We start from the raw sequence: 23,373 nt of genomic DNA, 5'->3' as shown, positions 1-23,373 counted from the left end.
ATAACTACTATAGGACAGATTCTAAAAAATTAGGGGTAAATAAAAATTAGGTTTATTTTATGATACATTTTTTCATTGGCAAAGGGTATGGGAGCAAGAGACCTATTTCTGAAAATGTATAATAAACATGAATTTTAATGTACAGGTAATTTTCGATTTACAACCAGAATAGAGCCTGCCCATCATAGTGGCAACTTATGATGGTCGTTAAGCGAGGTGATCTGTGACCACTTAACAATCCCTACCCGTTTTCCCTCATGTGATCATTTACTAGTGCTCAGGGTACCTCAGGGGAGGTCCTGCGGAGCCTAGGGCAGACACAATTTTGGCTACCCCGGCTCTCCCAAGGCCTCCTCCAACTTGAGGCACCCCATGCTCTGTTCCCAGTATCGGAGTGCTCACAGGCCTTGGGCCTGCTTCCTAACCTGCTGGATCCCACACCGGCAACTCCTATTACTGATTTCTGATTTACCTTCCATAGATCTCCAAATGGTAAATGGCCTACACCAGTAATGGTGAAACTTTTTGGCACTGAGTGCCCAAACCAGAACATGTATGCATATGTGTGCATTCACGCGCCGGCCAACTGGTCTTCAGATTTTCAGCACGAAACCAGAGGAGCAACTGGCAATGGTGCGCATGCTCACAGAGGGCTCTGCATGCCACCTCTGGCATGCATGCCATAGGTTTGCCATCACGGGCCTACACCCACACTCTCCTGTCCACCTGTGACTGCTCACTTATGTGGAAGTGGGCACAAGTATGGCTGCTCTGAAAATGGCACTCCCGTCGCAGATGAAGCCATGCAATTTAGGGGTGTGTGTCAAGGAATGGAGTGGCCTGCTCCCCTTCCCCAATATATGTGCCTGACATCTATAGAAGACAAATGGCCTATACCCACACCCTCCTACCCATTCCCCAATTGCTCACATTTTGTAGATTTCTGGAGTTTATGTTTGGGAAGGAGGGCAGGCCACTCTGCCCTTTAATGTCTGTGTAGGTCACATGGCCCTATCCCAGAAATGGGCACCATTTTTTGGAACAGCCACAATTCATTGGGGATCCTGAGGAGTGGCCTGTTGTTCTTCGCTATGTAAGCTCTAGAACACTGACAATCTTCCAAAGGTAAGTATGTATAGGTGATGGGAAATGCGAAAGACTGTGGAATACAGTAGGGAAATAATCAGATCCAAAGCCTGGTAAGAAGGGGTGAGAGAAAGATTGGCTGTAGTATCCCTTTGATCAGGCATAAGGGCAAATCTGCCCAAATTTTATGCACATGACTCTGGGGGTAAGTTGTAAGTTGTAACACCTTTGACAACATCAAACAACATCTGCCTGCCTGGATACTTGGGAAGGGCTTGATAGAAGAATAAAAATGCCAAATCCAGTCTAAACACCTGGCTGACTGCAACCAAAAATAAAATTATTGGTTGGTTGCACAGCCAGAATGCTTAGATGCAAACAAACTAGAACAGATGAAAGAAAATAAGCCAAGGAAGAAGATGACTAAGGATTACTAGATTAAGAAATCATCTGGAGGCAAAGAAAATCAAGGAAGCACTGAAAATACTAAAGCAGCAAATAACTATCATAGCCAAGAAAAATTGCAGATACAAAGCTCAGGAAAATATGAACTGCATGGGTTTTGGTGAAGAGAAGGACCGGAAAGACATGATAGCAGTGTTCTAATATTTGAAGGGCTGTCACTGAGAGGAGTGGGTCAACTTATTTTCCAAAGCACCTGAACGCCAGTTAAGGAATAATGGATGGAAACTGATCAAGGAGAGATTCAATCTAGAAATAAGGAGAACTTTTCTGACAATGAGAACAATCAACCAATGGAATAGCTTGCCTTCAGAAGTTGTGGGAGCTTCACCACTGGAAGCTTTCTAGAAGATCCTGGACTGCCATTTGTCAGAAATGGTGCAGGGTCTCCTGGTTGGGCGAGTGTGTGTGTGTTGAACTAGATGATCTACAACAGGGGTCTCCAACCTTGGTCCCTTTAAGGCTTGTGGAATTCAACTCCCAGATTTCCTCAGCCAATTTTGGTGGCTGAGGGACTCTGGGAGTTGAAGTCCACAAGCCTTAAAGGGACCAAGGTTGGAGACCACTGATCTACAAGGTTCTTTCTAATTGTTATTCTGGTCTACACCCACTCATTGCCAAGCAATTTAAGAACATACTGCAAGGAAATGAAATTGAAGATTGGTTAATATATGGCAAAATCTACATGATAATAAAAGATTCAACAAAAGGGTTGTTGAACCAGGTAACTACAGGTCAATTACCTGCTTAACAACAACTTTCAAATTCTAATTAGTGTGGTAGCTGATGCAATTGAAAACAAGCTCTTTCCATCTGAGCAGAAAGGAAGGAGTCCAACAGCAAGGGATAAAAGTTCCTAACTAACAAAATGATTTTAAAGTCCAAAGTCAGTGGCAGAAATACCAAAAAGGGGATTAATATTTTGGTAATTCCAGTCATTAAATATCAGTTGGGATAGTGGACTGGACTCAAGATGAACTAGAAGCTATGGTCCTACATACTCACAATGATGTTGATAGACTCTATTTACCAAGGACCATAGGTGGGTTCGGACAGTTGCAAGTATACCAGACAGTCAATGAAGAAAAAAGGACATTAAAAAAATATCTGAAGGATAGTGAAGAAAATACACTGAAGCCAGTAAACCACAAAAACTTACTGAATATCAAAGTGATCTATAAGAAAGACCAAATGAAAAATAGAAGAGCTATGACAAGGCAAAAGATTACATGGCCGGTACATTAAAAAAATTATCAGGCACATAACAAGACCTGGCAATGGCTAAGAGCATGGAAGTTGAAGAGCAGAGGGGCTAATTATGTCTGCACAAGACCAAGCCTTAAGAACAAATACATATAAAGCCAGAATTGAGAAGGCAGCAACAGACAGCAAATGCCATCTCTGCAAAGAACTGAAGACATAGTGGACCACCTGGTTATATGCTGCAAGAAATTGGTACAGATTGATTATATGACAACAATAATGGTGTCTGCAGGACTTCCTGGTTGGCTCCGTTGGCAATGGAGGTGATCTTTCTGGTCACCAACCTCTGGATCATGTTGGACTGCTAAGACAGCGACAATCAGCTGTTCAGCAGTTCGGAAACCCCCCTCTTCGGGAGAAGAAGCGGTGGTGAGCAAAAGGAAGCAGAGGTAGAGCTTCCCTAGAGCTCCTGGAAGATACCAGGGGGCTCGAAGGGTTAAGCCCCCTCAGAACTTCAAAGTGCTCCAGATCTGAGGCTTTTTTCCTGCTCCGGCAGACCTAATTGCCGCGACCAACTTCCGGGACCAATTTTAACTTAAAGAAGATAATACCGGACTTAACAGAAGCAGGAGAGCTCTAATTATAAAAGCAAGTAATCAATCAATTCCCTGTTATTATTTTTTTTTTAAGTTTTGGATTTGACTTCAAAGTGAAAATGGCGATCGTTCTTTAATGAGCTACGCAGTTGAAAACGAAAGTGTTACAATTCTCTGTCTACTGTTTATTGCTGAAGGCCAGCTGGAAATTTTTTTAAAAACATTGTAATGAGAAGGGAGAAGAAATCGAGATATTGAGACTGATTTAAAAAAAAAAAAAGACTTAAAAGGTTTATACGTAATATTAGCCGGGACAAATTTTAACTTAAAGAAGATAATACCGGACTGAACAGAAACAGGAGAGCTCTAATTATAAAAGCAAGTAATCAATCAATTCCCTGTTATTTTTTTTTTTTAAGTTTTGGATCTGATTTCAAAGTGAAAATGCCGATCGTTCTTTAATGAGCTACACAGTTGAAAACGAAAGTGTTACAAGTCTCACTGTCTGTTGTTTATAGCTGAGGCCAGCTGGAAATTTTTTTTTTTTTTTAAACATTGTAATGAGAAGGGAGAAGAGATACTGAGACTGGGAAAAAAAAAAAAGACTTAAAAGGTTTATACGTAATATTAAGTTAAAGAGAAATTTTAAGAGATGGCAGCAAAACAATTAAAGTCAACTGTTACAAAAACCCCAGGAACATTAACACCGGGAGTCTCTCCAGCACATACAGCAGATACAAAATCATTAAATTTGGAAGCACTTCAGGATAACCTGAAAGAATTTATGAAAGAATCTCTTAAAGATGCTATGAATTGGCAAACTTCCCAGATAGAGGATAAGTTTAAATTAATTACAGAAGAAATGTCAGTTCAACAACCTATAATGTTAGAAACATGGGAAAAAATTTGGGTGAGGAATGTTAAATTCACGCAAGCACAAAATTTAAGAGAAAATTTTTATAAAATGTTTTATAGATGGCATTTAGATCCTAAAAAACTGTCATGTATGTATCCAAAGGTGAAAGCAAAATGTTGGAGATGTGATTGTGAGGATGCTACCTATTATCATATATGGTGGACTTGCAAAAAAGTTAAAGCCTTTTGGATTAAAATATGGTGGATTATGCAGAACATTTTGAAAAAGAAGATCAAGTTTGTTCCACAGTTCTTTTTATTAGGAATAATCTCAGATTGCACTGTTATAGAGACAAAACTGATTCTGAATTTAATAACTGCTGCAAGATTATTGATTGCACAATATTGGAAGAAAGAAGACTTACCCACAATTGGAGAATGGATTAGTAAAGTATCAAATTTAGCAGAAATGGCAAAAATTTCTGCCTACTTGAAAGACTGTACACAAGAAAAATATATATTGGAATGGAGGAAGTGGATTGATTATATTCAAAATAAGTATCAGATTAAAAAATATCAATTAGTTTTTGAGTGAAGTTAGGAATTATTATGTATTAGTTTAAGAAAGAAGGGAATTGATAGTGTGATGGTGTGAAATGGAATATGTTTTATGTTATATTTTAGATTATGTTTGTTAGTTACAATACCCTGTATTCTGTTCTGGGAAGTCTCGGGGAAGGAGGCGGGAAGGGAAGACTATAAATTGATTGGTTGCCATTGTACAGGAATAATGGTAGAATTAAACAAGTTGGAATGGTGTAATGTCGGGACTGCTCGGCAAACACTCCCGAAGGAAAGGGTAAGGAAAGAGGAGTAAAGAAGGAAGAAAGTAGGTAGGTAGGTGGGTAGGGAGGAAAGAAGGAGGAGAAGAAAGGATAGGAGGAGGAGAAGAAGGAGATAGAGGGTTAGAAAGGATGGTAGTGAGAAGTGGGAAAGAGGAGGGGAAGTAGGAAAGCGAGGAGAAGGTGGTGGGGGAAGTTTAAGAAGGATGAGAAGGGAAGAAAGGATTAAAGGGGGGAGTGGCAGTCGAGCAGCCCTGACTGAGTATAATTTGAGTATAGGACTGATTGTTGGATAAGTGATTGTATTGTACACTGGTCAAATTGTGGGAATTATTATGGAAAAATAAAATTTTTTTGCAAAAAATAAAATAAAATAATGGTGTCTGCAAAAAATGCTACCATGTTTCCCAGAAAATAAGACCCAGTCTTATGTTTTTGGGGTCTCCAAAATAAGCACTAGGGCTTATTTTCAGGGAAACACGATTTCAGGGCGATTAGCCTGGCTGGGAGACCCATCCCCTGGCGCATGCACAAGAGGCAGCCAGCAAGTGGGAACCGATGGTATCCGGAAGCAGCTGCAGCCTACCAGTCGCTTGGTCGATGCACTCTGAGGCTGCGGAGGCCGGACAGCACAGACGAGTTGATTCCCTGTCCAACCAGCAAATGGAGGCAAAGGCAGGGCGATGGGCAGGTGATCCGGATGTGCTGCACAGGCCACAGGAAACCTGAGAGTCTGTGGCCAGAATGGGCAGGTAGCCGTGGGAGGCTCATCTTTGTGCAGCAGCACTGGCAGCAGATGGAGACAGAGGTATGAGGCAGAAGGCAGGTGATCCTGCTGCACCACACAGGCCACAGGCAAGATGAGAGACACAAAAAGGAGCCTCTTGCAGCCATCTGCCCACTCCGGCCCACCGACTGAACTTTCCCGCGGCCAGTGTGGCATGTCCAGATCACCTGCCTCCCCTCCTCATGCCTCTGCCTCCATCTACTGCTTGGACAGGAAATTAACTCACCTGCGCTGCATGGGCTACGGTTGATGCCAGACACTGTTAGTCTCTGCGCACTTGCTGCCTCCTATACTGGCCATGCCCACCCCCCTTCCACTAGGCTTTATTTTTTGGGGTAGGATGCACTCTTAAAATCAGTCTAGGGCTTATTTTCGGGGAAATATGGTACCTGCTTTCAAACAAGAACTGGTGGGACCACAAAATAGGCAATAAAGAAAAATAAAGAAGCTAAATTGCTCTGGGACTTCGGTATTAAAACAGTGGAGCTGGCAGCAGACTTGGACGATGAGGAGGTTGGGGAGGAACTTGGGCCAGTTCTGGAGTCTGGGGAAGGCTCTGATGGATGCTTTGTGTCAGACACAGAGATAGAGCCAGGGCCATCCAACATTTCCCAGCCACTGGAGAGGCAGCTGCCTTTGGAGGCTGATATGAGTGAGGAGGAAAAACAGCTGGGACCTGTTCCAGATGCACATATGCGCAGAACAGTTAGGAGAGGTGAACAACCGAGGACAAGGAGTTGACTAAGGAAGTAAAGCACATGTGGATGCTGAATGGCCCCTCCCTAGCTGGGGAATAAATAGAAGGAAAGGGGAGGTGTTTTTTTAAAAAAATTTGCATTTATATCCCGCCCTTCTCCGAAGACTCAGGGCGGCTTACACTATGTTAGCAATAGTCTTCATTTTATTTGTATATTTATATACAAAGTCAACTTATTGCCCCCAACAATTTGGGTCCTCATTTTACCTACCTTATGGAAGGCTGAGTCAACCTTGGGCCTGGTGGGACTAGAACCTGCAGTAATTGCAGGCAGCTGCTGTTAATAACAGACTGCATTAGCAGTCTGAGCCACAGAGGCCCATAGTGGTTGTCATAGGAGGCCCAGAGTGGTTGTCATAGGAGACAAAGTTCATATTTCTGAAGATTTTGTTCATTGTGTTTCGTGCATCAAAGACTTCTTGCCAGAACTTAATTTGCAGCCTTTCGGCTGGGAGCTCATGGCCTTGCAATTATCGCAAGGAACTGATAAGTTCTGCTGCTGCATTTAACTCCTTGTAAGACTCTTGCTCAGACTTTTCTGTGGGTGAATGCCATTAATTCACAAGAGGTAAATAAAGAGGGTTTTTCTGTGACAAGGAGTCTGTTTCTTGCTTCTGCTAAGGCTGGATCAGAACAAAAACATACAAGCACTTGTAACATGCACCCTAGATTTAACAATTGCTGGTAAGAAAGTCAAACAGCTTTGGGTAGTGCACCTGGAGACACCAGAATAGAAGAAAAAGAACTTGAGAAAACCACAAAAAGAACTCCAAATAGAAGTAGAATGGCTGTAACATAAGAGGCAAGATAGTACCAATAGTAATAGGCACCTTCAGTGCAATTTCAAAACATTCAAAACATTTGGAGCATTACTTGAATCACCAATGGCAGAATCATCACCAATCAATTGCAAAAGGCAACTTTACTTTGAGCAGCTTACATCTGTGACAATACCTTTAACACCCTCCAACATTTTCTATCCCATGTCATGGGAAGGGCTCAACAGTGGACAAAAATGCCAAATCCAATCTAAAGATCTGACTGATTGTATGACTAATAATTTTATTCATATCTTTGAGTCAGTGCTGATTCCTACAATTACCTGGAGAAGCCCTGCAGTTTTTTGGCAAGGGTTTCCTTGCTTACTTCCTAGGGCTGAAATTCAGTGACTGACTCAAGGTCATCCAATTGGCTTCATGTCTAAGGCAGGACTAGTACAGGTAATCCTTGAGTTATGACCACAATTGAGCCCAAAATTTATTTTCTTAAGTGAGACATTTGTTAAGTGACCTTTGCCCCATTTTATGACTTTCTCGCCACAGTTGTTAAGTGAATCACTGCAGTTGTTAAATTAGTTGCACAGTTGATAAGTGAATCTGGTTTCCCCATTGACTTTGTCAGAAGGTTGCAAAAGGTGAGCATATAACCTCTAGACACAGCAACCATCATAAATATGAACCAGTTGCCAATCATCCGAATTTTGATCATTAACCATGGGGTTAATGCAATGCAATGGTCATAAGTGTGAAAAATGGTTATAAGTCACTTTTTTCAGTACTGTTATAACTTTGAATAATCACTAAATGAACTATTGTAAGTCAAGGACTACCTGTACTCACTGTCTCCCAGTTTCTAGCCTAGTGTCTTAATCACTACAGCAAACTGACTTTCTTCTCAAATTAGACAGCAAGAAACACTAATTTTCACTTTTAAAATTCATAAACATAAATAATTTCATATGCAGGATATTTTATGCCCAACTATTTTATGAATGTGTGAACTTTCAATACAAATATATATCACATCCAGTGGCTGGACCACTGGACGTAAAATGTGCAAAATATACTTAAAGAACTAATTATTTCCTGTGCTTTAAGAAGAAAAAATAGTCTCGCAAGAAGAAATCTTAAACTGGAATGTAATTTTATAATTTCTGAATAAATTACTTCCCACTAAGAAGTACTTAGGGACGCAGTGGCTCAGGAGCTAAGACACTGAGTTTGTCGATTGAAAGGTTGGCAGTTCAGCGGTTCGACTCCCTAGTGCTGCTGTGTAACGGGGTGAGCTCCCATTACTTGTCCCAGCTTCTGCCAACCTAGCAGTTTACATGAAAGCATGTAAAAAATGCAAGTAGAAAAAATAGGGACCACCTTTGGTGGCAAGGTAATAGCGTTCCGTGCGCCTTTGGCGTTGAGTCATGCCGGCCACATGACCACGGAGACGTCTTCGGACAGCACTGGCTCTTCGGCTTTGAAACGGAGATGAGCACTGCCCCCTAGAGTTGGGAACGACTAGTAAGTATGTGCGAGGGGAATCTTTACCTTTAAGAAGTACTTATTAGCATATAACATCAGCAGTTTCATATATCTGGAGAAGAATTGAGCAAAGTTGGAACATATTGATTAAACAAAACAACTGTTTTGGTTCAGCATGAACATAACTTACAAGGTGGTAAATTTAAACTTTCAATAATATTATTAAAAACTTTATTACAATATATATATAAAAACAAGACCTTTTTTCCTTTGTTAAAATCTATGTGCTGGTATAGTCACAAAAATATTTTTTGCACTATAAGACGCACTTCCCTCCCCAAAAGTGGGTGGAAATGTCTGTGTGTCTTATAGAGCAAATATTGTGGCTGGGGGAGCGGGGTTGGTGCGGTGGCACAACCTGTTGCCGCTCCCACCATTCCCCGCTGCCAGGAACACTGAAGCCTTCTCTGACAAGCAGCTGATTCAGCTGTTCTAGGTGGCAGGGACTGCCGACGCCAATTGCCACCTAATGGCAGAGGTAGCAATAGGCGGCGACGAACAACGGCAATAGGCATCAGTGATGGCGGTGAATGGTGGTGTTGGCAATCCCCACTGCCTAGAACAGTTGATTGGCAGTATTCCAGGAGGCTGATCCAACCGCCAATCATCTGCTCGGCAGTGAAGACTCCAGTGTTGCTGGCTGCAGCAGCAACTCAACTGGCCATTGGTGGGTGCAATGGAGTGGAGCCCTGACAAGCCACTGGGGCTGCGATAACATGCTGAAGCTGACCAGGCTGTTTGCTGTGTGCTGCAAGGAAACAGATGAATACCGGATGGATGCTGGGAGGCAGAGGTAGATTTTTTTTTCTTGTTTTCCTCTTCTAAAGCTAATGTGCATCTCATGGTCTGGTGTGTCTTATAGTGCGAAAAATACAGTACTTTCTGAACAAATTAAGATGGAGAAATTAGAAATATTACTTATAGGAAAGGCAAAATGTCAAGCTTAGATAAATCCTTTAAGGTGCACACAGATACATTGATTCCTAAACTTTAAGATTTTTTTCAGTTTTTGTTTGAACCTAGAGCTGGTTTTCTTTATGAATCATATTTCTTTAATTCTTAAATGAGCCAAAATTATACATATTAGACAAATTACAAAACTGTTTGATTAATGAATAAAACAAGGTAGATGAGTCCCTGTAGATTTTACTCCACTAGTTGTTGCCAACTATAAGGGGCAGTGCTCATCTCCGTTTCAAGGCCATTGAGCCAGTGCTATCCATAGACATTTCCATCATATGACCATTACGGAGTGCTGTTACCTTTCCACCAAAGTGGTGCCTATTTATCTACTCATATTTGCATGCTTTCAAATTGCTATGTTGGCAGGAGTTAAAGTGAGGACAGGAGCTCACCCTGTTGCATGGTGTATCTTGAATTTGGGCTGCCAGCTTTCCAGCCGACAAGCCCAGCGTCTTAACCGCTGAGCCACTGCACCATCCTGATTAATGAATGAAGGTGTTAATGATTAATGAATGCAGATGTTAAAATGGTTTTGTCTGTTATTTTAATTTATCATCTTGAAAATCAAGTTGTTAAAAGCTAATAGCTTTTCCTGAATAACCATCCTACACAGAAAAGGAACTAATTATCTAAGATTATTAGTAAATTGTGTAGCTGTGAATTCAACTGTAATTACAATATTTCATTCATTTTTTGGGTGCATATAAAACTTTGGGCAATACCCATTTATTTTTCATTCTCTGTTTTTTTTCTTCAATTTTGTTTTGTTTTCCAGAACCACAAGTGAGAACTAATGGATTCCACTCCCTTTTTTAGTAAGCAAGCTATAGCAATTTGGCTTATCTTCTTTATTTAGTTAGTGTCTGAAAAAGGCTTTCTTTTAGTGTTTTGGCACAAGCAGGACGGAAATATAAAATACTCCAATCTGCAGAAGGTAATTTTAGGGACGTTATTCATGGCTAGAGGCTGTAAAAGTTTTCATTTAACATAGAAATGATTAGCCTAGAGTCCTATTACTCATGTTAAATTTTTACTTTTTAAAAATCCAACCCTTTTTCTGAATTCAAAAGTACAGTAATAGAGATTACCTCTCTTTGGAGCTTACGTTTCTCTGCTTTCAATTCATCCTCTATTCTTTCAGCATTTTCTGCAGCTGTTTTATAGCGAACAACTTGACCTTCTAATCGTAACACCTAGCATGATATGATAGAATATTATTTATTTTAATAAAAATGTATGCTCCATCTTCATTTCAAAGGATTGTCTACGCAAAATAAACAAAAACTGAAATTTAATAAAACTCTAAATAAAATCATAGCTTCAAAATAAACAAACATTAACACATAATTGTAAAATTTTAAATATGCTACTTTTAAGATGCCTATGAAGTAACTGGCTTCCTAAAAATGACCATGTTGATATAAACATGGAATGATATAGGTTGTAAAACATGTTTTACTTCAAGCTTTGAAAAAAAAAATTGAAAGTATAAACTTAAGAACTTGAAATAAATTCCTTGCTCCATTTTTTATATCTCCAGGATATAAAAAAGGATATAAGATGGAACCCATGTCGGTCTGCTGCCAACGTTTCAGTTAATTTGAAAAAATAGTGCAAACAGGGATACATACATAATTTAAAAAACAAGACAAAAACTTGCCCAAAACATTTATTTATTTATTTATTTATTTATTTATTTATTTGATTTTTATACCGCCCTTCTCCCGAAGGACTCAGGGCGGTGTACAGGCAAGATAAAACAATCCAATATACAGATTAAAATACCGTTTAAAAAACTTATTTAAATTAGCCTGAAATTAAGAATTTCCATACTAAAAAACCCCGTTTAAAAAATTGATAAAATTTCACATTAAAACTAATTCAAGCCAGCCCTGCGCGAATAAAGAGATGTGTCTTCAGTTCGCGATGGAATGTCCGAAGGTCAGGTATTTGACGTAAACCCGGGGGAAGCTCGTTCCAGAGTGTGGGCGCCCCCACAGAGAAGGCCCTTCCCCTGGGGGCCGCCAGCCGGCATTGTTTGGCGGACGGCACCCTGAGAAGTCCCTCTCTATGGGAGCGTACGGGTCGGTGGGAGGCGTGTGGTAGCAGAAGGCGGTCCCGTAAGTACCCAGGTCCTAAGCCATGGAGCGCTTTAAAGGTCATAACCAACACCTTAAAGTGCACTCGGAAGGCCACAGGCAGCCAGTGCAGCCTGCGCAGGATCGGTGTTACATGGGAGCTACGTAGCTCCTCTATCACCCGCAGCCGCATCCTGGACTAACTGAAGCCCCCGAGTGCACTTCAAGGGGAGCCCCATGTAGAGAGCATTACAGTAATCCAAGCGAGAGGTAACGAGCGTATGAGTGACTGTGCATAAGGCATCCCGATCAAGGAAGGGGCGCAACTGCCGAACCAGGCGAACCTGGTGGAAGGCCCTCCTGGAGGCGGCGCGCAAATGATCTTCAAACGACAGCCGTTCATCCAGGAGGACACCTAAGTTGCGCACCCTATCCTTTGGGGCCAATAACTCGCCTCCAACAGTCAGCTGCGGCTGCAGCTGACTGAATTGGGGTGCCGGCATCCACAGCCACTCCGTCTTGGAGGGATTAAGCTTGAGCCTGTTTCTCCCCATCCAGACCCGTACGGCTTCTAAACACCGGGACAGCACTTCAACAACTTCATTGGGGTGGTCCGGGGTGGAAAAGTACAGCTGGGTGTCATCAGCGTACTGCTGGTATCTCACCCCGAAACCACTGATGATCTCACCCAACAGCTCCATGTAGATGTTGAACAGCAAGGGCGAGAGAATCGACCCCTGAGGGACCCCACAAGTGAGGCCCCTCGCGGTCGACCTCTGCCCCCCTGTCAACACCGTCTGCGACCGGTCGGAGAGATAGGAGGAGAACCACCGATATACGGTGCCTCCCACTCCCAATCCCCCCAACCGGCGCAGCAAGATACCATGGTCGATGGTATCGAACGCCGCTGAGAGGTCTAATAGGACCAGGGCAGAGGAATAACCCCTGTCCCTGTCCCTCCAGAGATCATCCACCAATGCGACCAAAGCTGTCTGTTGTCCGGGTCGGAAGCCGGACTGGAACGGGTCTAGATAGACATCTTCATCCAGGTATTGGGGTAGCTGTCGCGCCACGGCACTCTCTACAACCTTCGCAACAAAGCGAAGGTTGGAGACTGGACGATAATTACCCAAAATAGCTGGGTCCAGGGAGGGCTTCTTAAGGAGGGGTCTCACCACCGCCTCTTTCAAGGCGGCAGGGAAAACCCCTTCCAACAAAGAAGCGTTGATAATCCTCTGGAGCCAATCTCGTGTCACCGCCTGAGTGGCCAGTACCAGCCAGGAAGGGCACGGGTCCAGTAAACATGTCGTGCCGTGAAGCCTCCCCAACAACCTGTCCACGTCCTCGGGAGCCACAGGGTCAAACTCATCCCAAATGGGCTCAACAAGACGTGCCTCCTCTCCCTCGCTTGGATCATCCCAAATTCGGTCCAGACCGTCCCTCAGCTGGGTTGGTGGCAGAAAGAATATAATTTCGCAGGTGAATTGTGCAGTGCTTTGGATTTGGTCCACAAAAGTTGCTTTAGAACAGTGCCGGTGAACCTATGGCACGAAATCATCCCACGAAGAATGCGTGGCCTTGCTGGCCGCTATTCCATGTTCCTGTGATCACATGCACGCTGGTCAGCTGGTCGTGCGCACAGGAGTGGCAAAACCCAGAAGAGTGGCATTCCATTGCGCATGCGCAGGCTGGCACCCGAACTTCCAGGTTGACGTCGCACGCATGCGCGATGGCCAACTGTTCGTTGGGCGCACATCCATGCCGGTATCTGGGTGTTGGGTGCCAGCTCACACGTATGCAATGGACCATTGATCTTCCGGGTATCGGTGTTCCTGTGCGTGCAAAGGCTAGCGGGGCCGTGCATACGTTGCGGGATGGTTTCGCATGCCACTTCCAGCACTCAGGCCGGTACGCGGTGACATCAAAGGTTCGCCATCACTGCTTTACAGTCTAGATCTACAGACATGGCATCAAACTCCTTAAAGTAACTATGACTTTTCCCAAAATAAGTTGAGCCCCTGAGTTTTCTGAAATGCCTTTTGGAATTGCAACTGGGATAATACAGAGGCTCTAATTAACAGAATCTAATCAGACTACTGAACTGTTGAAACAAATGTAAATGCAAAGGATAATTTAAAAAAATCCTGTTAGGTGATGAGCTAACAATGCAACTAAAGCGATAGACAACTTTCAACCTGGATTTAGCAGTTGCTAATAAAATTCAACAAGGTAAAACTACAGCCAACATCATAAAGAAACCAAATTTACTGAAAATATTCCCATTCCTATTGGATTCATAAGTTTTTCAAGAAACATTTAAAAATATTTTTAAGTCAAGCATTGTCTGCTGTGTAATTTTGATTCTTGCATGAATAAATAAAACATCATTAACAGCATCAGTTCTGATCCAATCATCATATGCATAGAAAGATATACACATAAGCAAATGAGAATAGTCTGGAATCTGAATATGAGCAGCCAGCTATACTAAGCATCCTGCTCCTACCTCAAATTTGGCTGAGATGTTTAGAGAAGTCATTGTGTGACCCTTATTCACTCTGTCATTATGGATCCCCAGACAGACTGTGGCACTCTGAAATACTCAAGAGTTGAGATAATGACTAGAGATATTTTCTGTTGTTCAATTGTCCCAAATGGGTTTGTAATGAACTCAGCATGTAACCCTCAGCACATTTAGGCTAGGATTCCTTTATTAAAAATCTCTACAGCTTTTCCAGGGATGATGCAATGCCTCTCAGAATACTTTCTGCAAACCTGGACTTTTAGGAAAGAAGCTAGGGTTCATCCACTCAGGAGAAAAGAAACAAGATTTAACAAGATTTAAATAGGCATGTTTTTGCATGCAGGGATAACACTCTCAAAAGGGAGCATTTTAACGGTCTAGTAACGTGATGATTCATTCTGCCATCTAGTCTCCAAAGGATGACTATATCATCCATCTATGAAGCTGATAAATATCTTCTTCCCGCAGAAGAGGGCAATCTGGACTCAGTAGTTGACTGAAATTTAATACAACTAAGTATGGTAAGAGGTAATGCAGATGCTGATCACACCCCAATATCTTATCAATTTCAAGAACACTGCATCCTTCTGAAAGGCTTTTTAGAATTTTGGACTTTCCAGAGTCACTTTTTTGGCCAATTCTGAGGAAAAGAAGCTGCCTAATAATTATGCACACCTTGATATAGGGTGTTGATCTCCTTAGGCCACACCCTCCCTCATTACACAAATGCACATCACCTGATATAATTATATCCACTAAGTATTCAAGTTTATACAGCTTGGAGGTGGGAAATATGTATAAAAATGATGATATGGTCAAAATACTCATGGCTAATAACTGGGCATACAGATGAAAATTGGACAATGGTTTGAAATTCCAAAGGAAAAACAAATCAAAAAGTAATGGGTAATCCTAAAACATGAGAGTCTGAAAGAATTCCAAATTATTTTCCCAAGAAATAAAAAAATGAGAAAACCTTTTTAAGAATGGGTTAATGAATGGATGAATAACAAGCCCCTCAATCAGCTAAGATTTACTTCTTTGCCCTTATTTCTTCCAGGATTATTGTTGTACTTCCTAATTCTGGAAAAAATAAGGGCAAAGAAGTATTTCTGTATTGCTTTACACAGCTATAACTGAGTTTGACTTAAGTAAAAGATGAGGCCACATGCCACATAAATCTTCTGAATACTGTAACATAATCTCAAGGTCCTGGATATGGTTTGCAACTGAGGGGTTTGTTAGACAAGCTTCATGAGTTCTGCTCTACACCTCCTCTGTGAATTCTATAGGAAAATAATGTCCCTGATCAGCTATTGATCACCATATATACATTAATCCTTTTCAGTCATAGGGGCCCACATATAGCTACAAGGTTTATGGAGCTACAGCTCATGAAAATCCAACCAATTTCCCTATATGTTTCTAGGAAGCTCACTTTTGCTTTTACTTCAGACTACACATCCCCAGCCTCATTAGTTACCAAAGGAACAATTGTCTCCTATCACTGGGCCACTATGTCCAATCAAATTCAAACAAGATTGTTTTTAAAATGGTTACTTCAACCATAGGTTTGGAATGGAGCTGGATCCCCCCTTCCATCCATCCCCATCCTTGAATTCATGGCAGCTGATACTGAATAGTTGTGAAGCGCAAGCTTGAGGTGGCAACTGACATATATTTAGGTCAAAAAGTAATTGGACCATTGAAAATGCTCAGAGAAAAAAAGATTGTATATATCCATCATGGCGAACCTATGGCATGCGTGACGGAAGTAGCATGCAGAGCCATGTTGTCTGGCATGCGTGGCATCACCCATTTCTCTTCCGGGTTTCTGGCACATGCATGTGCACCGGCCAGCTAGTCTTCTGGTTACTGGTGTGCATGTGCGTGCAACAATCAGCTGGCCTTCACATATGTGGCAGTGTCAGAAACCAGAAGATCAGCCGGGAAGCTGATCGTCCATTTCCCGGCCCGTACATACCCACTGGGCAGCTCCTTTTAGCGTGCATGCACACCAGCCATGCCCTAAGACATGCACCCCCTTGCCAGCCAGGAGTGCTGCTGCGAGTTGCTTCCCTGCTCCCACCCACCTGCCTGGTCACCGCCACCAACGCTGCGAAGAAAGGCCCCAAAGCTGTGCTGCCCAAGATCCACGTGGGCTGCTGCAGGGGAAGGCCAGGCATGGCTGGCTGGACGCTACCCAGAGTGCAAGGCTGGTGGGAGGAGCCACTGCTGCCCCTTAGCTGGCATGAACGGTCTGTCGCTGCAGCCTGCCGCCGCCCTCTCTGCCCTGGTGCCTGTTCCTGCCACTGTCAGGGAAGTGGCAGTGAGACAACTGCCACTGCCAGAAGCGAGGCAGTTTAAAATAATCAACATGTGTCTGTATGTGGTTTCCTTAAATGCATAATTACATTCTCTTATCAATTCTATATCTGTGCAAGCTACATTCCAATCGGCCATGTTTGAGTTTTTAGAGTCAGGATCTTTATAAATCCTGATCAATTGTTCATGCCTGTCCTGTTTTCTCCCCTCACAATCTAGATCTTTGTTGATGTGTCTTTTAAAGTTTTTTTCTTACTGTCAAAGAATAGCATGTAGAAGAAGGAAAAAAAGGCCAGTTTGAAGCAGCTGTGTTTTATCTCCATCTTTGCTATTTATACAAATGTCCAGACAAAACAAGACACTGCATAGATCCAGACTGGTGAGAAACAAATACTTAAGATGGAAACTATAGAATAATTCTTAGGGTTTAAGGACTTGGGTAGTAGGTTAAGGCATGACCCCACCTGACCCAAAAACTGGGAATGCAGAACAGGTGCCTGCTCAAACCTTGCTAATACTCTCCTGATTCATTATGCATTTCAAAACCCACTTTTAAGTGTCCAGGCTTTTAGAATGCATAATTGAGGGTTATTAGGTGTCGTCCCCCCCCCCCGGCAACATTAGAAATACATCTAGAAAGTTCTCTTGGTTCATTACCATATCTAAGTTTTAATAGTAACCAGGGTGCCAATCCAAGAAGGAATCATGTCATTCTAATTGGTGACATTCGGTACTCATATTCCACCACTGCACACAAGGCTTCTGGGTGTAATTCAAGGTGCTGGCTATCACTTACAAACCTTTCCATGGCATAGGACTGAATTATTTGTGGGACTGACAGGAAAGAAATGCTGTGGTTCCTATAGATTAAAAAATGTTATCTTGTGAAAATGAAAAAGTGGATTTTTTACTATGTATAACATCCCCCTATTGATACTGATAAATTATACCTGTTCCATAGAAATGGATGTAAAGGTTTACTTCAAATTAAACAAACTGTTGGAAGATTAAAAGCTTGCATTGGCTAACTATACAAGCATTGAAGCAACTTAAAAAGTGGAATTTATTGAATGAACAGGAACAAAACAGGAACATTGAAATAATGTAAATACTGCCAAGGAAAAAGTATTATATGGTCAATTTATACAAAAGTTTGAGGGAAAGTGAAGGATAAAACCCTGATGATGGCTTACAACTGGAACATTAAAAAAAGAAACTGAAAGCTTGATTTTGGCTGCTCAAGAGCAAGTTATTCAAACTAATGCAATCAAAGCCAGAACTGAAAAATCATCTAACGATTCTAAGTACAGATTGTGGAAAAAAGCAGAAAAAACAGTAGATTATATACTTGGCTCATGCAAGAAGATTGTACATACTCATTATAAGCAATGACATCAGTTACCAAAATAATTCAATAATAATTCAAAATAATGTAAAAATTATCATATGCCAATAATGAAAAATTGGTGGGAACACCAACTGTGTTGGTGTTGGGAAAAAATGAGTTGGAAAAATAGTAAAAAATGATAGGTTAAAATACTGTGGGATTTCTGATTACACACTGATAAAGTCTTGCCTTGTAACACACTAGATTTAATTCTGGTTGAAAAGAGGAAAGTGCGGATAAATGATGTGGTAATACCAGAAGATAGCTGAATAGAAGACAAATTGGAGAAGATAAAAAACTATCAAAATCTGAAAAATGAAGTTGAAAGATTATGGCATAAACCAGCTGCAATGGTCCCAGTGCTTATCGGCATACTGGATGCCATATCAAAAATATCTTGGACAGCTTAGAAAATCATTGCATTGCATTGATTCACATGCTGGACTCCAGGCAGCCTGGATGTATCTCCCCACCCCACTCTACAAACTCCCCAGAGACCCCCACTCCTGGTCCTGCTGTCTGATCCCAGGCAACGGAAGTTGAGCCCCCAAGGAACCCTCACCCTCCACTCCCAAGGGGGACCTCCACCACTCCTTCCTCCTACACCCACACCCCATTCACGCACATTGCTTGTGCAATTTCACACAGCCTGCACCCTCCAAGGAGCAGAGGTGAAAGAAAAGCATGGGGGGGGGAACTTTGCAAATCTTTTTGAATTTTTAATATTTGTACGCAAACCTGGGCCTAAAATGTGATCTGTCTCCAAACAACTCCTAAAACTAGATAAAGAGACTCAGATCCAACAAAATTATACATTTATTCATTGAGCAAAATGATCCAGGATCTTCGAAGATTTCCAGATTGTTCCTAACAGCTAACAACGGTTCTTTGAGTAACTGTTTGAAGTTACAATGGCACTGAAAAAACAAAATTTCCATCTGTTAATTGCAAAAGGCTAGATGGCTTCAATTCGCACATATAGTATGCTGATATATTACAATATTTTAGGTTCTTGGAAGAACTTAATATGAATGAAGGCCAATATCAAATAAATATGCCAGAGTTTTATCCCATCTCCTGAGGGTTACAGAACTCCACAATAGCTGCCCAAAACTACTTCAAGAAAGGGGTAATAGTGGGGTTCAGCTTTTAGGAAGTTTCCCTGAACACTCCAGTCCTCAGTAAATTTTGTTAAGGTTACCTACCAAAAACACTGGATGGCTATCTATAAGGGATATAGTAGATTTCTGTACCTGGCCAGGGTTTGGTCTAGACAGGTTTCTTCCAAACTTTCATTCTATGAACAAGCATTTGTATCCAGAAACCAGAATATGGCAACTCATCATAAATTACTTCATAATATTAATAAAATACTACAAAATCAAACAAATCAAATTATCATATATTAGCATTTAGTTAATATATTTAGAATTAAAAATTAAACAATTAAAATTAAATAATATGGACTAAATTCATGGAAAATGGTTTTGAAGTAAATGAGCTGAGATAATCTAATTTCTCCTCTAACACTTTTAGATAAAAAATACAAATGACTGCATCAAACCAGGCAATTCAAGAATACTACGAAGACTATTGTAAACTTACATTCTGTTCCAGTGCTGTAATCTCTTGCTCAGATTTTGCAAGCTTAAATTTCAGGTCACTGATTTGTCTATTTGCATCTCCTAAATAAATAACAATATAAAGTCATGTCTGATATCAAAATAATTTTCAAATACTGTAACTCCTTAAGCATCCATTAGCATTAATCACACAGCTAAGGATGTTACCCACCAGCAGATGGTTCTCCCTCCCTCTTCAGATTTCAGTAATACAGGTAGTCCTCGAGTTATGAATTTATTTATTTATTTATTATTTATTTATTATTTAGATTTTTATACCGCCCTTCTCCCGAAGGACAGCCAGATTAAAACAGTGCAATATACGAATTAAAACAACAGTTAAAATAACATATTATATAATTGGCCGAAAATTAAAACTGTCAAATTTGACCCCAAAAATAAAATACCCCAATTAAAATTATTAAAATTCAAAAAATTTAAAAAGTTAAAAAGTTAAGCCAGTCCCGCTTGAATAAACAAGTACGTTTTCAATTCACGGCGAAAGGTCCTGCCCATTCCATTCATAACCCGACAATTTGCGGGAGTGAATCTCGTACCTTGAAGGGGATCACTCCTTCCTTTCGCCCACACATTACTAATCGAATGCAAAGCTTGTTAAGTGCACATGAGGTATTTCAGGGTGGGGAAGGCCATGGGGGCTGGGCAAGACCTCTGGATGTCGGAACAGGGCTTCTGAGAGGTGGATCTGCCTCTCAGAAGCTCCATTTCGGCCACCAACGTGCCAGGCGAGACCTCTAGATGCCCGAACAGGGCTTCTGAGGGGCAGATCTATCCCACAGAAGCTCCATTTTGTGTGCAGGACAAATGTTGCAGAGTGAACAACTGCCATGGTGCTGCAAGATTCATAGTTGTGTACCTTGTTTGCAAATACTAGGGCGTGCTTATTGCGTAATTTCGAACGTTCGTGAAGGGAACACTCCTAACCCAGGGATTACCTTTGCCATATTTCTTCAGTGCTTTCAAGCAGATTTTCATGTGAGGGAGAAAATGAGGAATTAAAGTGAACAGAAATGAACCAAGATCACCTCTTTCTCCAGTTCCCCAGAAAAAAATATCAGCTAGATAGAGGCTCTTTTGGAATAGAAAGAACACTTTTTGATGTTTGGGACACACTGGTGGCCATAGCTGAAATTCTGAGATTGTGTATTAAGTTGATTCTTGATCAAATAATTACCACTATCAGTGTGGACAGTCAGAAAGTACTAAATTACTCGAAGTAAAATAAGAATGATTGCCACCATTCACTTTAATTGCCCAACTGTTATTAGCCTTAATCCCTATGTTGCTGCCAAATCCTGCCCCTATAGCATCTGAATTATTAGGATGCAACCATATATCATATTTATTTTCTGAAAGGCCAAATATGATGAACTTGGTACTGGGCATCATTGCAACTTTTCTAATAGCTTATGTAACTCTTCCCATCAAAATCACAATTGCTCTTCCCTATTACAAATGCCAACTGTGGGTATACAGGTGATTAGTCTTCCGAAAAAGCTTTTTAAAATTACTTTGTTTAACAATGTAAAAGAAAAATGCCACTGATTTGAAATCATGTTACAATAGGTATTCCCAGTAAGTTTGACTTAGTATACAGCTAACTCCAGCAGTTCAGAATGACAGCTCAGAAAAAAGCTATTGTATCTCTGCATGAATAACTGAGAGGCCTATTTCATCTGATATATTTATTCATTCTGTAAGTAGAAAAAAATAACTACTAAATTTAAAAATTTTAAATTGGGGATTAACCTTACTTTGAGGATCAATGACATGCATGTCTGGGCCATTTTCTAGGACTCCATCTTCCAAATGTAACTTCTCAATTTTACTATTTTGTTTTTCTTCCAGTTGTCCCTTTAATATTTTAATCTGAAAGCCATAAAAAAAATCAATCCAAGGAGAAATGATCCAAGTTACACATGAATAGAATCATTAGAACTTTCAGAAGATTGCCTGGTGCCTCTGTTTTGATTTATGAAGGAGTACTTATAAAAGAGGAAAATGTGGCAAATGGCAAGAGAATTTTCAGCTTATGCTGAAATACATACATTTGTAACATAACATTTGAGAAATAACGATGGTTACCAATCCTGCCCTTTCAAAAAATACAGAAAAGATTTTGGAGAGGCCAAAGTCAGTTATCAAGATAGTAGTAATACATTGCACATCTTTTTAAATGAAAAACTGTTATAGCCAGTTTAGTCTAGTGGTTAAGGATGTTGTGAGTTCTAGTTCCACCTTAAGCGTGAACGCCAACTGGGTGCCTTTGGGCCAGTCATCCACTCTCAGCCCAACCCTACTCATTAATCGTTGTTGTGAAGAAAAAAGGAAGGTGCTATTAGGTATGTTTGCTGTGTTGGGTTATTTATAAAAATAAAGATTGGATAAATAAAAGAATTATCCTGATCCAATAGATAGTTTCATATTCTGCCATTTGTCCCCTACAGATGAATTAATAGTATGTTATACTATAAAGAACAATATCTGGAAATTAATTTTTAAAAAATCTAGAACTAATATCTATATTATGTCAACCAAAGTTTTCAGTAATTCCAAAATCTCCTAACTTCTTAAAAGTGTTACTTGGGAAGAATACCTAAAAGCCATGAAGCAAAAGATGGAAAGGGTAAGAATCATGGCTGATGCTACAAGCCATTTCTATATCTATTTAATTCTTAAATGGATAGACAGAGAGCTTCCAGCAAGACAATTCGAACGTTGTTTGGTGGAGAGTGGCACAAAGTAATGATAAAAGCTGATGGGGAGGAGCTAGAACAAAGACACAAAAGCTTCTGATTTTTTTAAAGAACCTTTTTTTAGCATTCAAATTCCAGTTGTTATTCAGTCCAAATTAGAGAATTTTAATTGCCTTGTATTACCTTTTTCACTTTTCATTACATTGTAAGCCACCCAGAATTGCTATATCGGTGAGATGGGTGGCATAAAAATTTAATAATAAATAATTATAACTAAAATATATATTTAATTTATAAATGTATTTTAATCGATATATTTAATTTATAGTTAATTATATTTAACTTATAAAATAAATAAAATACTTGATGCATGCTAAGATACAGGTAATCCTTGATTTACAACCACAATTGAGCCCAAAATTTCTGTTGCTGAGATATTTGTTAAGTGAGTTTTGCCCTATTTTACCACTTTTCTTATCACAGTTAAGTAAATCACTGCCGTTGATGTTAGTAACCTTAGTTATGTGAATTTGACTTTCCCCATTGATTTTGCTGGTCAGAAGGTTGCAAAAGGTGATCATATGACCTTGGGACACAGCAACATTCATAAATATAAACTACTTGCCAAGCATCCAAATTTTGATCACATAATCTAAGGAGGCTGCAAAGATCATAACTGTAAAAAACGGTCATGTCACTTTTTTTAATGCCATTGTAACTTTGAATGGTCACTAAATGAACTGTTGTAAATTGAGGACTACCTGTACTAAAGCTCAGCAGGATACAGAAATATATTTACTGAAATTTCCCATAGCTTAAAAAATTCAGCAGAGCTGTTTCATGCAACTCTTTTC

At 40.6% G+C, this 23,373-nt stretch overlaps 1 protein-coding gene across 2 annotated transcripts in view; it reads right to left on the bottom strand.

Annotated features, from left to right (window-relative positions):
- LRRFIP1 (LRR binding FLII interacting protein 1) overlaps positions 1–23,373 on the bottom strand; it is a 283,628-nt gene that overhangs the window by 973 nt on the left and 259,282 nt on the right. Inside the window, exons 13-15 of one of the 2 annotated variants that reach the window (XM_058185786.1) lie at positions 21,578–21,692; positions 19,786–19,865; positions 10,955–11,059 (exon numbers count right to left, since the gene is read on the bottom strand). In XM_058185786.1, the coding sequence (XP_058041769.1) occupies positions 10,955–11,059; positions 19,786–19,865; positions 21,578–21,692 (300 nt within the window). The remainder of the gene's footprint in view (positions 1–10,954; positions 11,060–19,785; positions 19,866–21,577; positions 21,693–23,373) is intronic. The other variant, XM_058185795.1, reaches the window with a different exon arrangement.

This window comes from Ahaetulla prasina, chromosome 1 (assembly GCF_028640845.1).
Source record: "Ahaetulla prasina isolate Xishuangbanna chromosome 1, ASM2864084v1, whole genome shotgun sequence".
Taxonomy (NCBI): domain Eukaryota; kingdom Metazoa; phylum Chordata; class Lepidosauria; order Squamata; family Colubridae; genus Ahaetulla; species Ahaetulla prasina.
Note: the sequence above shows the minus strand (reverse complement) of the source record. Positions and strands in the feature narration are given on the sequence as shown.